The sequence below is a fragment of the Ambystoma mexicanum genome, chromosome 7q (genome assembly GCF_040938575.1).
Source record: "Ambystoma mexicanum isolate Mex_15411 chromosome 7q, UKY_AmexF1_1, whole genome shotgun sequence".
Lineage (NCBI taxonomy): Eukaryota > Metazoa > Chordata > Amphibia > Caudata > Ambystomatidae > Ambystoma > Ambystoma mexicanum.
The window spans coordinates 546967688-546984238 of record NC_090941.1 but is presented as its reverse complement, the minus strand read 5'-3'; the positions used below and the strand labels follow the sequence as shown (position 1 = coordinate 546984238).

Sequence of the window (16551 nt, the reverse complement as noted above, 5' to 3'; positions counted from 1 at the left end):
CACCGTAAACATACCAGTCTGGGGTGCACTGGCGATACTGACATCTGACCAACCCCACCCATTGGCTCTGTGCAATCAGTGTAGGTGATTTTGAGAGATTGCTGATTTTGCAGCTTTTTTAAAAATAGGAAGTTAGGACACAAGGTGGCATACCAGTCTGGGGTGTACTGGCGACAGTGAAATTTGCCCAACCCCACCCTTTTGCCCTCCACCAAGGGTGGTGCAGGGCCCGGTCCCGGATGTGTACAGGCAGAAGAGAAAAGGGCCAAGTACAGAGCATTGGGGGATGCCGTGGGCAAGAGGAAAGGAAGGGGAGGTGCCGCCACCCAGGACACGGAAAAGGTATGATTAGATAGATAGGATGTGAACCAGGCGAGGACAGGACCACTGAAGCCAAAGGAGGAAATTAGGCGCCACAGGCGATTCTGGGAGATTGACGATACAGTGACAATTAGGACACAATATAACATAAACAAAGCTATAGCAGACCAGTACATACATGTCAGCTGCAGATCTGGGCAACGCCGGGGGGGTATGGCTAGTGTTTTTATAAGTTGAACTTGACATTATACATCGATGATATAGTTGCATAAAAACGTTGAATAGGAAAAAAGATTACTTGAAGGGGAAGTGAGCTTGATTTTGATTCCAGAACAGTTGTCGATGTTGATGCTTGCTCTTTTATTAAATGAATATATTCATATTAATGGACACTACAAAAGATATATTGCTCATAAAAAACAGACAACTGAATACATGAAAGGAGGGCTCACCGTTTGGATATTAGAAGTGTCTGTTGTTTCCTCAGGGAGAACGGTCTGGACTTGTTCTGTATAAGTTCTGCGTGAATTTAATAAATCCACAGTTTCACACCAATCAATTGCGTACAACTTGCACTTTAGCTCAACTAGATTGCAAATAAATTGCTCTTTTTGTGACTGGATTCTGTAAAGCAGCTTGGACATGCGCTCTCTGCAACTGTTAAAAGAGTATACAGACTGCGCAGCTACTATTTCTCCAAGATTGACATACAAGGAATTTGACGGAAGACAAATCATTTTGGCGTAAATAGATAATTCCCTCCATAGAACCTTGTACTGTAATGAAGTTAGTCCAAATTTGTGGCGAAACACAGTGTTTAGTATTAATGAAGTCAAACTCAGGGTTTCCTTCCAGATGATACCTTGAAGACTATTTAGGTATGGCCCTATGTCCAATAAAGTGGTATCCAGGCCATACAAAAGCACTGGTTCCACTTTGACCACATAATACCACTGTGAAGGGAGAAGGGAGTATTTGCACAACCTGAAATAAATCCTTTTTAGTTAGGCTAGTAACAATTTGGACTTAACTCTCAGTCTCTCTCCCTTAGTCCCGGCTAAATACATAGTATTAGACAAGTTAAACCCCATGTATTTTATGGAAGAGACCCTTCCCAATCTTTCATCACCGACTGTCCAGATTATGGTTTTAGGATTAGATTTAGTTTTATAGATTATAATTTTCAATTTTGCACCATTCACTAAGAGGTTGTTTCTGATGGCATGATCTGAAAACATGTTCAGTTTCCTCTAAAAACCAATGGGCGTCTTATCAAAAAATATCAGGTCACCTGCGAAGGTCAACCAGTTTAGTTTGAGATTTCCTAATTTGATGGGAAAGGCAATGATCCGGGACTACAAACTGTTGATATCAGCAATGTATAAATTGAAGAAGGTTGGGGCTAGGAACCAACCTTGCTTCAAGCCGATACAGGTCTCAATAGGTCTAGACAAGGAACCCTCTTTGGTAAATCTGATCTTAATCTTAGTGCCATTATGCAAGACAGAGGGCCTCATTACGAGAATGGAGGTAGCCATGGAGCTATTAGCTCCATGGCTGCCTCCGTTCCGGGCTCCATTAACAGGTTCCTGCAATGGGGATTTACCGGGTTACTCCAAGATAGGAGGACCCGGTAATACTTCCATGCAGGAACCCATCCCCATTCCCACTTGAGCCCCCATAGGGCTCAATGGGAATGAGGAGAGAGGTAATAATGGGCAGATTACATCTTGTCCGTTATTGCCTTCCTCTTCCCCTCGCGGGACCCGGAAAGCACGCCTGGTTTTACCAGGCGTGTGATCTCTGTCCCGCGATGGGAAGCTTGTAATCGGCGCTCCCGGAATGAAGGGAGCTGGTGCTGTACTGGCCCCCTTCATTCCGGGGGCGCTAGGGTCGTAATGAGGCCCAGAGAGGATTTTAACCAGTGGAGGGGGAATTCCCCTCACCAGGCATTTCTTCCACAAGATGTTACAATGAACTCTGTCGAAAGCACTACTTATGTCCATATAAGCCATATAGGATATTCCCATGTTTCCCTTTTTAACTTCTGACAAGACATGGGACATGATGGTGCCATTAAGAAAATGTACCCAAACACGACCTAAATCCAACCTGGTACTTGGAAAGGATACCTAGGCGAGTTAGCCTTTTTATTTAGGTCTCTAAGTAATAATGACACAAAGATCGTACAAGTACTTGCCTAACTCCAGTTTATAAACCCTTCCCTAAAATTCCTAAGTCTGTCTCTAGTCAGTAACAACCTACAACAACAATCTCCTGCCTATCTGAAATCTTTCTGAGATTGAAAATGAACTCCAACTGTGTGTGCTGCTTCACAGTCCATGCAGATAAACACTGAAAAACCCAAATGTTCAACCTGGCCAAATTCCCTGAAATTCAGTTTATTTACATTCGTAGATGAAAGTTTGTCCAGGACTACTAACTACTGCAGGTATTGATTTATTGTTTTGAGGTATCTTGACTTGACTTAATCTCTTGAACATAAATTAACAAATGCAAATGATAGAAAGTGAAACTGTTCACTATACAACTAAGTCTGAGTTAGATTTTTCTGACAATTTGTCTACAAGAAGCATTTGTGCATTTTGAGAAGTTTAGATCATCAATTTGTTTGAAAGTTGCAATGTAACCTTGGCTTTGGAAGGTCAGAGTAGTTTTATGTCTGTTGTTATACACAGAAAAGAGGGTCTTATTTTAGTGGTTACAAAATGCCTCCAATTAGTCACTCTCTGGCTGCTGTAATCACTACAAGAGAGAGCGTATATATTTCCCCTTTTTTTTCAGCTAGGAAAGCTCAATAGGCTACGTGCCTGCTGCAGCTATACGAATGTCTTACTTGTAGACATTCTTGTTCTTTAAATAATTCCACATGCAGAAACAGAGGAGCTAATTTTACAAGTCCCTATAACACAAATGGAGGCACTAAAGACAGGCATAATGGTGTTAAACATGTTTTAACGCCTTCATTCACACTATGGGGGTTTTCCATTGTTTTTGAAGGCATACGATGGGGGTGGAACAAGAGTTATTTTTCCATCTCCTGATTCAGAATTAAATTGGTGTTACGCCAGAATGAGATTTTTCATGCTGGCATGAAATCAATTATTTCTTATGGAAACCAGTTGGCGTTTACTCTATTTGCACTACAAAGTCCAAATAAATAAGTGTAAAAAGGCTTCCGCCTTTCTTTACACTTCTCATTTGCATTCTGCAAATGGCAAAAATTGCCTAGAGGGGCCCTGTTTGCACAGAAATGCAAACATAAGTGCCCCTCCGGACAATTTAAATTTTTAAGCAAAAAGATCCAACTCAAATGCAGGAATGGCCTTTAGATTATTAGTAGTTAAGGTCTAGCTCAGATTCTTATGAATAGTAAATTAACTAATATATTTATTTATTTATTTTTATTTATTGGTCACTTGTTAGGCGCTTATATAATCAGCAAAACTGTAGCAAAGCGCCCACAGGGCAACAGGGTGGGGACAGGGGAGGTAGACATTGAATTACAACAAGATAAAAAACTGAATGAGTACACACAAATCAGACGAATAATAGGGAGGGGAGACTAACCTACTATGCCTTGTGAGTGTTCAGAATGTGCAAGTGCAGAGGGCATATGGGGTAAGGCATAGGTGCTGTGGTGCTCAGGGAGAAGTGCTCAGGGTGAAGTGCTAAGAAGACAAAATGTAAGTGCAACCTCCAGTGGATAGGGTAAGGTGCAGTAAATAGACAGCGGCTGGGAAGAGAGATGTGGTGAGTGAGGGCCCCGAGCAGACATAAGGGCCCTGCACATCAGTCACACTACTGTATTATTAGCAGGGAAGAGAGGAGGAGAAGAAAGAGGTAAAGAGAAAGGTCTTGAGGCTTTTTCAGAATTTAAGAAGGTCCTGCTCAAGACACAGAGGGAGGCTATTCCACAGAAGCGAGCCCGCCGAGGAAAACAATCAACCACCAGCTCTCTGTTTATCAAACCGCTTCACATGCAAGGAGTTGGTGCCAGAGGAGCGCAGGTGTCTAGAAGGGGAGTCTCTGTTCAGGAAGAGTTGAAGATAGAGTGGTCCCCGGCCCCAGATAGCCTTATGGATGATACAGAGGGATTTTAGTGTAATCCCTGCTGTGACTGGGAGCCAGGGAGCCAGTGAATGCTTTGTAGGGCAGGAGAGTTGCGGTCCCTGGGCTTGAGGCAAAGGATAAGTCTTGCTGCCCTATTCTGGGTAAGCTGGAGGGGTCACAGAGTGGACGAAGGAAGATTAAGGAAGAGGCTATTGCAATAGTCTAGCCTGGAGAGAACCAGAGTACGGGTAACATTGAGTCTCTGGGGGAAGGCGAGGAAGGGTAGAAGTCCTTTGAGAAGGAAGAGCTGAAAGTGGGACTTCTTGACAAAAGGCCTCATTACGAGGCAGGCGGAATGGGTTGAACGGCGCCGGTAAAGTTGCCGGTGCCATTAATCTCATTCCGCCCTATTGGTCAGACCAGACGTCTTTTGCGGGACCCATGAGGGACCCGCAAAGGAATATGAGGGATGAAGGAAAGGGAGGAGTCGAAAATCACTCCGAGATTCCTGGCTTCAGAGGAGGGTGCGAGCCCATGGAGGAAGGCCAGAGTGCAGGGAAGAAGTAAGGTGCAGGGGACCCAATAGGTAGGGAGAATTTCTATTTTGCTGTCACTGAGGCAGAGGTTATTAGCAATGCACCAGGCCTAGATGGCAGAGAGGCAGTCAGGGATGAAGGAAGGTGCAAGGGCGTCAGTAGGAAGTTTGAAGAAGAGTTGTGTGTCATCAGCGTAGCGCTGGAAGTTGGGACGGAAGGAGGAAATGAAGCGTTCCAGCAGAGAAAGGTATATGTTAAAGAGCAAGCGAAAGAGAATAGAGCCCTCGGGGCTACCACAGGTGGAGGAGGACGTAGGGGAGGAGAAAGGGCCCAGTATGATTTTGGAGGAACGGTCAGCTAGGAAGGAGGTAAGCCAGTCCAGTACCCGTTCTGAGATAATAATGGAATCATGGAGTCTTTTTATGAGGATGGAGTGGTTCACTGTTTCAAATGCAGAAGATCAAGGAGGATGAGGCCAACAGGGAGTTGGAATCAAGGGATGCAAGCAGTTCTTCATGGGTGTTCAGAAGAGCAGTTTCCGTGCCTCTGGATGCTCGGAATCCAGACTGGTGGTCGTGAAGACCGCCTACAAGTTCGGTATGAAGTTGAGTTGGGGGAGGGCCAACTTCTTGAGCAGTTTCCACAGGAAGGGGGTGATGGAAATGGGGCGGTAGTTGGCTGAGCAGAAAAGGTCTGCAGAGGGTTTTTTAAGGAGGGGACGCACAAATGAGGGCCTGATGGAGGAAGGGAAAGAACCAGTAGCAAAGGAGTGGTTGCAGAGATCAGCAAGAGCAGGGGCGAGAGTGGAGGTGTAGTACTTGATGCTTCTGAAAGAGCATGGGGCAACCTGTTCGGAAGAGACCTTCATGGAGTTGACAACTCTGGTGATTTCTTCTGGGGAGGCAGGAGCGAAGGAGGAAAAAGAGGACAGAGGAGGTTGAGTGTTTGAAGGAGGCAGAGGGGGGAAGGTTGGGTTGGAAGAGCACTTGACAAGGCGGTTCAGTATGTGCTGGATTTATGAGGTGAAATGAGAGACGAGTGCATTGCAAAGGGCCTGGAGAGGAGTAGGGGTGGAAGATATTGCAGATGGGTTCGCAAGTTCCCTGCAGATTTTGAAGAGTTCAGCCGTGTTGTTGGATGCATTGGACACTCGTTCCTAAATGTGGGCTCTTTTTTGGCACTGATGGTGAGCCTGTAGTGTCGCTGGATCAGACGGCAGGCCAGTTTGTCAGAGGGTGAGTCTGAAGTATGCCACTTCCTTTCAGCAGCCGTGCACTTACGTTTTTGGTCTGCAATTTCAGAGTCATACCAAGTGTTATGCTTGGAGGCGGATTTCAGATGGATCCTCATGACTGAGACAACAATGTCGAGGGTTTTGGTAATGGAGAGGTAAAGGTTGCTAAGGGCAGAGCCAGCAGTAACGTCAGAGTTGTGGGGAGAAGTGGGAATGAAGGTGGAGGCGAAGGAAGCCGCTGACACTCGTTTCATCAGATGGATGTTCGTGAATGAGGTTGGCAGTGCTATTGGAGTTGTCATGAGACCGTAAGGACCCAGGTTGGACGCGAGAAGAGAGTGGTCAGACAAGGAGAGAGGGGTGACCTGTGGAGTAGTGAGGGGGAGTGGATAATGGTGTCCACTGTGTGTCCAGCAGAGTGGGTTGGACTGGAGGGAAAGATGGAGAGGGATAGGGAGGAGCATAGGTTGATGAAGAGGGAGGTTAATGTGCACAGGGAGTCTAAGTGAATGTTGAAGACACCTAGGAGCAGTAGGTTGGAGGTGATCGAAAGTAGGGAGGAACAGAAGTCAGCCCACTCAGAGAGAAACAGGGAGGAAGTGCCTGAGGACAGTAAATGGTAGCAATGGTCAGAGTGGTGGTGTGAGAGATGACCAATTTGCATACTAGGTTTTCAAAGGATGAATAGAGCTGAGTGGGTAGGGTGGAAGAAGGGATTCAGTCAGGGAAGATTAAGGCAACCCCACCACCTGCATGGTGAGGTTGTGGCTTGGAGGTGATCCTAAAGCCGTCAGGAAGAAGTGAGTCGAAAGAAGTGACTGAGCTGGCGTAAAAATAAGTCTTAGTGAGTGCAAGTATGCCCAGGTCAATGTCTTCAAGGAGAAGGGAGATGTCAGCGGAATGTTTGCTGGCTGAGCGTGTGTTGAGCGTCGCCAGATGGAAACAATCACTGGCTTTGAAGGTTTTTTGTGGTGGAGTACAAGGGCGTGGAACATCAGTCAGAGGTGGCAGAGAAGGGAGGGTAGCAGGTGGAGAAGCAGGAGAAGGAAGGAATTTAATGAGGGATGGTATGATCCCCCATTAAATTATTATTATTATTATTATTATGATTTGGTCCAAGAAAAGCACGTTGGCCCGTGTGGTAGACATTAATGCAGAAACGAGAAGAGAAGAAGCCCGCCAGGAGGACTTCCCACTTGATGCCGCAGTTAATGGTAGTGGAGGAGTAGGGGAGAGTTGAGATGAGATGAGAGGTCCATAAATCAGGAGATGGGACCAAAAAAAGGATGTCGTTTAGGAGTACAGACTGTGGTGACAAAATGAGAAGTATAACCAGGACTTGGCTATAAACTTTTATTAAACACAAAATAGCAATCCTATCTATCACTCACTAGAGGTGGTTTCTCTACCCCAACCAAAGTAAAACTCAGGTCTGTCAGTCACTATGTGATGTCTAAATAAAGGGTATACATCCTGGTCTGAACAGCTAAACTATCCCTACCATTGAAACACACAATGCCTCCTTTCCCTGGATTGAAATGCCTATGCCTAGGAGAATGACTCTTCTCCTAGCTTATACGTTAGACTTTGGCTTGAAAGTATTTTTCTTATTCAGCTCTTTCACTCTCTCCCTTGGTTACATGCTTTGGAGCTCCCTTTTTACGTGTGTCTTCCTTTCTGTTCAAAAGAAAGGGGGAAAAGGAAAACTGACTCTTGGGGTGACCCAGTGTCGACACAACACTGCTTCAAGGATTCACCTCGATGCTGCCAAAGACAATTTACAAAGGATGATGGTCTCTGCTTACACAGGTTTCGTTGGTCCCCATTTTTGCCTCCTGTCACTTAAACACAAATCACTAACCTAACGGAAGAGTTCCTATCCCAACACAGGAGAATGACTCCCTTCTCCTGGGTAAAATTCTCTCACAGTTTCTTGGATTGAACACTGTGTTTCAACTTGCCCCCACTGGAACGAGGGAGAGACTCCCCAAGCTCTCCTCGACTCTTCAATGTTTTCTTACTCCAATTTTAGATTCTTCATCAGTTCTCTCCATCGATTTAGTATTCTCTCTATTTGAACACTGTCCTTCAACTTGCCCCCACTGGAAGGAGGGAGACACTCCCCGAGCTCTCCTTGACTATTCTATGCTTTACAAATCATCTTCAAACTGCTCCCACTGGGATGAGGAAGAGGCACCCTGAGTCCTTCTCAACTCTTCAATACTACAGTCTTATGGAACTGACCAGGGAGTTGCCTCACAAAATGATCTACTACTCTCTTGTCTTCTGGTTGTGCCTTGTCAAGTTTTCCCAGCTCCCTCATAGATGTACTACCATTCCCTTTGCCTTCTCTCTGGAAACTCTTCTCCGGTTTTGCCAGGGGTCGCAGGTTCATTGTTTCACTTCTCCTGCTCTCCTTCAGCTTGGTTGACTTTGTGGCTGTTACTACTGGTGGTCTGGATGCAAGTTTCTGATCAGACGGTCCACTCGTTACAGGTCATGCAACCACAACAGTTCCTCATACTTCCCATGAAACTGCCTCTGCAGCTTCACAGTAGTCAAGTGTTGGTGGTCTCACTGTAGTTCTTGGACGGCATGGTCCACACACCACAGGTCAAGCCACCAACTCACTGACTCAAAACTTCAGGGTTGTTGACTCCCAGCTGACAAACGAGACATGCCCTGGCATCCCTCAATTTGTCTCAATACTCCACACTGCTGCTTCAATACGGCCTTCAAATGCCCTGTGTCCCACTCGCCGGCTTTTTGCCGGTCTCCTAGCTCCCCGACTTCTCCTTCTGCAGGTTACTCTCTTTCCAGAGGTTTCTCTCCTTGTCCTTCTTTACTGTTTAGCTTAAGTAGCTGTGACTGCCTTAGCATAACATCGGTTTGATAAAAAAACAGCTGGTCAAACACTCTTCATGCTTGACGGTAGCGTTCTTGAGTTCTTCTTCGTCCTAGTACCTATCATAGCGAGACTGTCTGACACATTACAGTAACACATCGTCTCTGACTTTGCCACAGGTAAGGAAGTGTTGGATGTTGTTTTTACCATGTGGGGTTGGGAGATAAAGAAGCCGTGTCCCAGTTGCACACCCTTGTCCCCAGGAGCGAAGTCTCTCCACGAGAGATCCTCCTGCATATATCAGCACCCCTATGGGGACAATCGGTTAGCAACCTCACCTCCCTAGCCTCATGGAAAGGGGTTCCCCTCTGGGGAGAAGTGACATCATCTGAATGATAGTCACAAAACCCAGACAAAGAAATCATATGAAAGATGACAGTGAACTCATAATGTACCTAATGAGATGGATCTAAGTTACTTACCTGTCACAGTAGTCTGAACAGAGGCTCTTAAAAAAGCACTCTGCAAGGAACTGTTGTAATATTGGTCTACTGAAAAAGAAGGAACAGCAATTTCTGTTTTTATTGGGAAAATAAAATTTTTTATTGGGAAAATAAAATTTTTTGATTCCTAATCAAAATGAAAACAATTACTTGCTAATATGGGTCTTATTACTTGAGAATACTCCAAAGGGTTCCCTAATTTATAGCGTCATAAATATTCCAATGGAGTGTGGAGAGACCCCCAACTCTTTCTACATTCATAATAAGCTAAACCACATCAACTACTACTGGGCTCTTTGAACCACGAAACAGTGAAGCCCACCCCACTGTTCAGCATATCACAATAAGTATACAGATAATGTGCACATAACAGTGATGATGTTTTGCATAATTGCTGGTTTTTCTGAAAACCAGACTGGATTGTGCTTTTCAATGGGACCGTAGCAATGACCCCTCTTGCTCGCGCAGATCTGGTCATTGTTGTACAGACAGATGAATCGCTGATAAGGAATTTTAAGATAACGTATATGTAACAAGTTATTTCAGGTACGCATAAATCCCTTTCCATTAAGAATTTTCTTTATGATGTTGAGATTTTTCAGGGCCCTAGTGAATTGGCTGGTATGAAAACTGCTGGAATTATTGTGTTTTGTTAGCAAACTGGGTTGTTGCCAGTCTACATGTAAATTTCAGCAAATGATCAAGATCTAATAAGAGATGCTTCACTGCAGCGGGGTCTTTTTGCCAGCGATTTGATCAACTGTACTTACAGGGTGATTTATTTTCTGTTTGCATTAAAACAGGCAGGAAGCTGCAGCATAGAGACAAAACTTAATAACAGCAATTTTCTGCAAATCATCCTCTACCTTTGCAGCAAAAAAGTCAGTGGTGAATATGCCCATTGTGTTACCGTTGTTTGAAAGTGTATTCCTTTATCTGCCTGTGTTACATTTTAAGGCCACCCATCAGAAAGGACCTAAGGATCTATTGAGCAAAGTCAGTTTTTAAGTATTATCTGTGGGGTAAGTGGGGCGAGGATTAATCCTTCACATTGCTTGGTGGGGTAGGATCGGACCAAGTTCTCCCTTAAGAGTATAGTGTTCATTAGTTTTGGAGCCTGTTTTAAGGAGAGTAGTGGTAGATCGTGTGTGCACGCTAAAATAAATAACATGTCTAATCCATTGCTCTCGGGGTACTGGAAACTCACCAAGGTCTCATGAGGGACGGGGAACCAAATTACTCCTGCAGGTAGCGCATGCATCCTTTTTAAAAATGTTGGAAGAAAAACAAAGCTTCCCCTAGGGTGGTAACAAATGTGGAAGTGATCCATTATTTAACTACAAATGATGCGAATCAATATGAAATCTTGGTGTTCATTTTTCGTGGTTTGAAATAAAACAATAAGGCTGGTTTCTATTTGCATCCAGACACCAGTTACCTTCCTCCCCTATACTGCACACCCAACAAAAAATGGTGTTGCTACTACTAAAAAGAAATGAATTTATGATACTTAATCTTATTTGAAGCAAGTGACAAACAATTGCTCATCTTGCATAGTATGAAAATATGTCCACAGTGCTTCTGTTGCCACTTCAAATACAGCAGAATATGAAAATATAACACAAGGCGTCATCACCTATCACAAATCAGTCATGACATGAAGGTACTCACACTGATTGAGGATCCCCGCCAAGGCATTTTTGAACTTTTCCTTTGCTTGTTCCATTTCTTCTTCATGAGTTGCCTTTTCATTTATGAGCCGGCGCACGTGACTATTTGCAGACTGCACCATGGCGTAGAAATGATTGGCAGAGCGGCGGTTCACCTCCCCTCGCTCGATCCACGTCAGCAGCACAGTGATCGCCTCTGGAAATTGTCCATCATCTATGATTGACAAAGAATATGTTTCATCAGTAGAAAGTATACATTCAAAGCAGAGCATTTGATCTAGGGCAGGGTATGCAAAATGTGGCTCTGTCTTGGACTACAGCTACCATCAACCCTAGCCAGCACGGTCAATGGTGAATGATCATGGTAGTCTAGTCCAAAGCATTTGCCAAGCTGCAGGTCACCGACCCCTGATCTGGGGAACACACAGAACTAAAAGGCATTATAAAAACAATAGATTCCCTAAATCGGAAATAGCCAATTCACAAAGGGGTTTAAACCAGAATTTGCCACTGCAGACTTTAACCTTTCCCTTGGAAGCATATACAAAGACATGGTCAACTTTATATTGTAACACTATGTTGCAATATAGAACAGCCAAGATAGATTAGAACTGTGAACATGTTATGTTTTCTTTCTAGTGAATGCCTCCATTTTATTTTCCACTGCTTGGCTCATCCAACTATGTAACAGTAAAATCCAGTCACGTTTGCAGTATAGCCACAGTGACGATGTAATGAGAAATGTAAATGGAATGATATTCGTTGGACATTCCTTTTTTAATCTCTTTGGTCAAACAGCAACCCACACCAGATTTTAAAATGTTGTGGGTGGCCTAGCCAACTCTTCATTAAAATGTCACATTCTTAGCTCAAAACACATGAACACATCTTTCCACATTTGTGAGATGGGCATATTTTCCAGTTAAAAGGGTCACATTCGTAATACGATCAACAACAGACAATCCCTGTGAAACCAATTCCTTATTCTGTAACAACTATCTAAAAAATACATTATGTTGAATCCAAACCGCTTGAAAAATATCACATTATGTACATATGCATTCTTTACTCATTTTGAAGAAGGAGAATTAATAAGTAGTGACATGGGAGTACAACTGGAAACAGGCACCAATAGAAATTCTTAGTACGCTGATTAAATATGGAAAAAGTAGAAGCGAAATGTCAAAGTGAAAGCCAATGTCAGTACAAAATCCAGGATTTAAAAGTTCCAACACTAGCCAATATATAATTTCGGATAAGACACTGCACACCAACATGAATTTTAAATAAAAAGTGCCAATTTCATTGGAATGAACATGTGTAAAGGAAGAGAGGGTCATTATCATGGGAAGTACATGTGACATTGTTTTTAAGAGTTCTGAAACTGCTTCAGTGCATTTAACGGTGCTAACAAGAGCATGGAAATAATGATCAGTACCAAAAAAGTGATCAACTCATTTCAGCAAACAGAATTGACTACATCCAGCACTTTAATAAAAGTTGCAGATCCAGAATACTTTAAAGACATACCAGATGACCAAGGGACGCCCATGGGGTCATACGTCTCCAAGCCAAGGAGGAGGGACTGCCCTGATGCAAAGGCTAGTTAGATATTTGTGATTTAAACCATTGCACGAATTCAGATACAATTCTTGTAGAAAGGCCTCCCTTCTACTTAGCTTAAACCTTGAAATTGAACACACATATAAACTGATGTGTCCAAATCTGTGTAAAAGCTGAAACTCAACATCATTCATTATGCAAACTGATATCCAGGATGGTGGATATGATCACTGGAAAAGAATGTGTCCTCAGATTGACAACACTTTTTGGGTGAATTAGGCATGCGACCACAGGAAAATCTAATTCATTTCACAGTCTCCAAGAACCTACACAAAAGAAGATTCAAGAAAGAATAAAAGCACCCATAGGTGTATGTAAATAGCAACATTGTAATCTAACCACTGAGAAAGACATGACAGGCCATATAAAACCACCCTTCATTGTGTAGAAAAAAGCACAGATGGTGGGTCCGGGGAGGCGGGGGGGACACATATTAGTAATGGATTGGGTTGACTATTAATAAGGTATTTTCCAGTTAAATGATAAAGTGTTTCTTTCAATTGGCAAGCAATGCAAAATGAGCCTCATTGCAAGTCCAGCGGTAACTCTGCTGGTGCTGCCGGTGGGTTGCCGCCGGACTTGCAATATGTACCGGCGCCTGGCTTGCTGGAATCAGTTCCGAGAAGTCAGGCACCGATAAATGTTAATCCCCATTCCCATTGAGTCCCAGAGGACTCAATGGGAATGGGGACCGCAGAAGCACCGGCACCGTTAACAACGATGCTGGAGTTTCTGTAAAACTCTGCGGGCAGGTGCCGTTCCGCCCACCAGGTCTGTCCCTGGCAGGCGGGACGGCACCCGCCCGCAGACTCGTAGTGTGCCGGTCCGGTAACTACGGTGCCGGTAGGCTTACCGTCACCGTTGTTACCGGACCCGCATACTCGTGATGAGGCCCAATCTTTTTTTACAAAGGAATGCTCGAGAAAAACTGCAAAATTGGATATGTTTAAGATTATTGTCTTTCAAATGATGCATATTGATGCAGTTCTCCATTATGGCAACAGACTATTGTGTATCTAGATGGTTTCCTTGTCTTCCTGGACATCCAATAATCGCCATCACTGGATGCCGTACAGGACCAATGTCTGCATATATTGACAAATGATTACCACCAATAGCACCAATGTTACAGAGCAATCATTCTGACACAATGCATTGTCTTAACAAAATAAATAAAAATAGATGGAATCCTCATTATATTTAAATAACTTTAGAAAACCTGATGCTGTTTTCTTTGGTATTGTTTTTTTAATGTTTGCACATCCATCGTTCAGAAGAGCACATCAATTGTAACCACACACAATATCCACTTAACAACAAAAACAAAGTAATTACAAAAGACACTTTTCAACCCACAATTGCATGCCTCATGGGGACGAACGTCAGACAGTGAGGCAACAATGGGCAAGACGACAGGGGACAGGTCATGGAAGGAAGGAGAAGGAATGCGAGGGAATGGGAGGGCAAGAGAGAGGATGCTGTGGAACTCACTATTCCACTTCACACCTGTCTCTCAAGAACTAGTGTTTGGCACTATTGCCAAGCTAAAAGCATCCAATTGTAAAGGGATAACGTCCCAGCTACATTAGTCAAAGCATGCGCTTCCTCCCTCACCCCTACCATCACCAATTTTGTCAATTCCTCCTTCTGCACCAACACTGTTCCAACCAGCATCAAAGAAGCCTGGGTCACCCCACTTCTAAAAAACCCATCTCTGGACCCTACAGTACCCACTAATTATCGTCCAACAACAACGGTACCATTTCTACTCAAACTTATAGATAAAATAGCTTACACACAAATACAAGCCCATCTGAAACAGAACCCTTTACTAGGAATCAGACAATCAGGTTTCCAGCCCAACCATAGTACCAAAACGGCCCTCCTGAATCTCAAAATCCAAATGGACACTATCAGAGATTCTGGGAAACTTTGCATCCTCCTGTTGTTAGACCTGTCCACCGCATTTGACCTTGTGGACCATGACAAACTGTGCACCTCATTAGCCAAAGATTTTCATTTCTCTAACGATGCCACTATGTGGGTGAAATCCTTTCTGTCCGAACGCACCTCTAGAGTTGCCATAGGCAAAGTAGCGGCCAATCCCATCCCAGTCCCCAATGGAGTACCACAAGGATCATGTCTCTCTCTCACCCTCCATAATGCCTATTCTAAACTCCTTTTCTCGGCATTAGACGATATGGGTGTCATCTACACTAATTTCATGGATGACACCCAGATCCTCATACCCATCTCAGGAAACTATGACCAAGACATCATGACCATTAACAAAATTTACGCCTTCATTCAAAATTGGATGGCGCTAAATAGTCTTTGCCTTAATGATGAAAAGACTGAAGTTTTCATTGTGGGCTCCCCATCTAAAATAGCTGCCCTCCACCCAGACTACTCTTCAATCGATATCGATGGCACCCTAATCCCAATACTCAAGAAAGTTAAAACATTAGGTGTATACCTAGACTCCAACCTCACCATGACTAAACATATTAGTACGCTCTCCTCCTCTTCAGTCACACATCCAGACTCATAGCATTAAGTAGACAATTTCTGACTCCGACCAACTGTCTAACCCTGGCCAGGGCCCTAGTACTGTCTAAGTTGGATTACTGCAATGTGTTATTGCTTGGGACCTCTAAGGCCAATCTCAGCAAACTGCAATTGATTCAAAACAAAGCCTTAAGAGCAACCTTAGGGATAAAAAAAGTTTGACCATATTACCAAGATAAGGAATGAGGCCGATTGGTTACCAATCAAAGCCAGAATTATTTTTAAAACTCTCTGCATCCCACACAAAGGCCTTGCCAAAAAAGCCCCGATCTACCTCAACAATGCCCTGCAGAAAAAAGAATCGGCTAGAACTCTAAGGTCTAACAATAATTTACTTTTAGTGATGGCCTGGTATAAAAATACCAGAGCGGGGGGTAGCAGCTTCCAGGTCTTAGCACCCAAACACTGGAACTCCCTCCCTATCTGTATCAAAAAAGAGACATCTCTCCCCGGCTTCAAAAAACTGCAAAAATTCTGGTTATTCAACCAATATTAGCACGAAGCACACCTGATCTTTTTGTAAATAATGCTTATGAGTGTATTGTATAATTTTCTGTTGCTGTAATAATGTTTTATGCACACTATCTTATTGTATGACTAATTTCTAAGCTTTAGGTAACCACGCCGTGATACCCCCAAAAATAAATAAATAAATAAATGGAGAAGAGGGTGGACATGTCAACCAGGCCACAAAGCATATGCTTCTCAGAGAAATCTAATCTCCATATATTTCAATTAAGTTTTTCCACATCTTATTGTGCTCATCTATATTGCATTCCCTAAGCAGTGACCTTTGCTTTATGATAGACAACCGCAAAAGATATATGCCAAGCATGTCTCCACATTGCATTTGGGTCTACTTTTCCATTGCGTCAGAATGATGTGCCCCGATGCTGTTAACGTCAATTGAACCACTTGCCCTGTTTCCCTCGTGGCTATTTTAGTCATTGGAATTTTTGCTGTGGGGTTTTCACTGCAGCCCTTTTTGTTGTGTTTTACAAAAACGTGTTGTGTGTTTGGAGTAGGATGCAGGATGATGTGGTGGGGTGGGTTGGAGAGGTTTTGGGTGGGAACCCCACCACTAAAAACAAAACCTGGTGAAAACCCCACAGCCAAAATGCCATCAAAACAAATAGCCGTGAGGAAAACACAGGAAACCCAGTTGGACACAATCTAC

General features: G+C 43.6%; 1 protein-coding gene across 11 annotated transcripts in view; it reads right to left on the bottom strand.

The window, feature by feature from the left end:
- ENOX1 (ecto-NOX disulfide-thiol exchanger 1) overlaps positions 1–16551 on the bottom strand; it is a 1853609-nt gene that overhangs the window by 623101 nt on the left and 1213957 nt on the right. For all 11 annotated transcript variants that reach the window (XM_069639318.1, XM_069639317.1, XM_069639316.1 and 8 more), the window contains one exon: positions 11185–11397. In XM_069639318.1, the coding sequence (XP_069495419.1) occupies positions 11185–11397 (213 nt within the window). The remainder of the gene's footprint in view (positions 1–11184; positions 11398–16551) is intronic.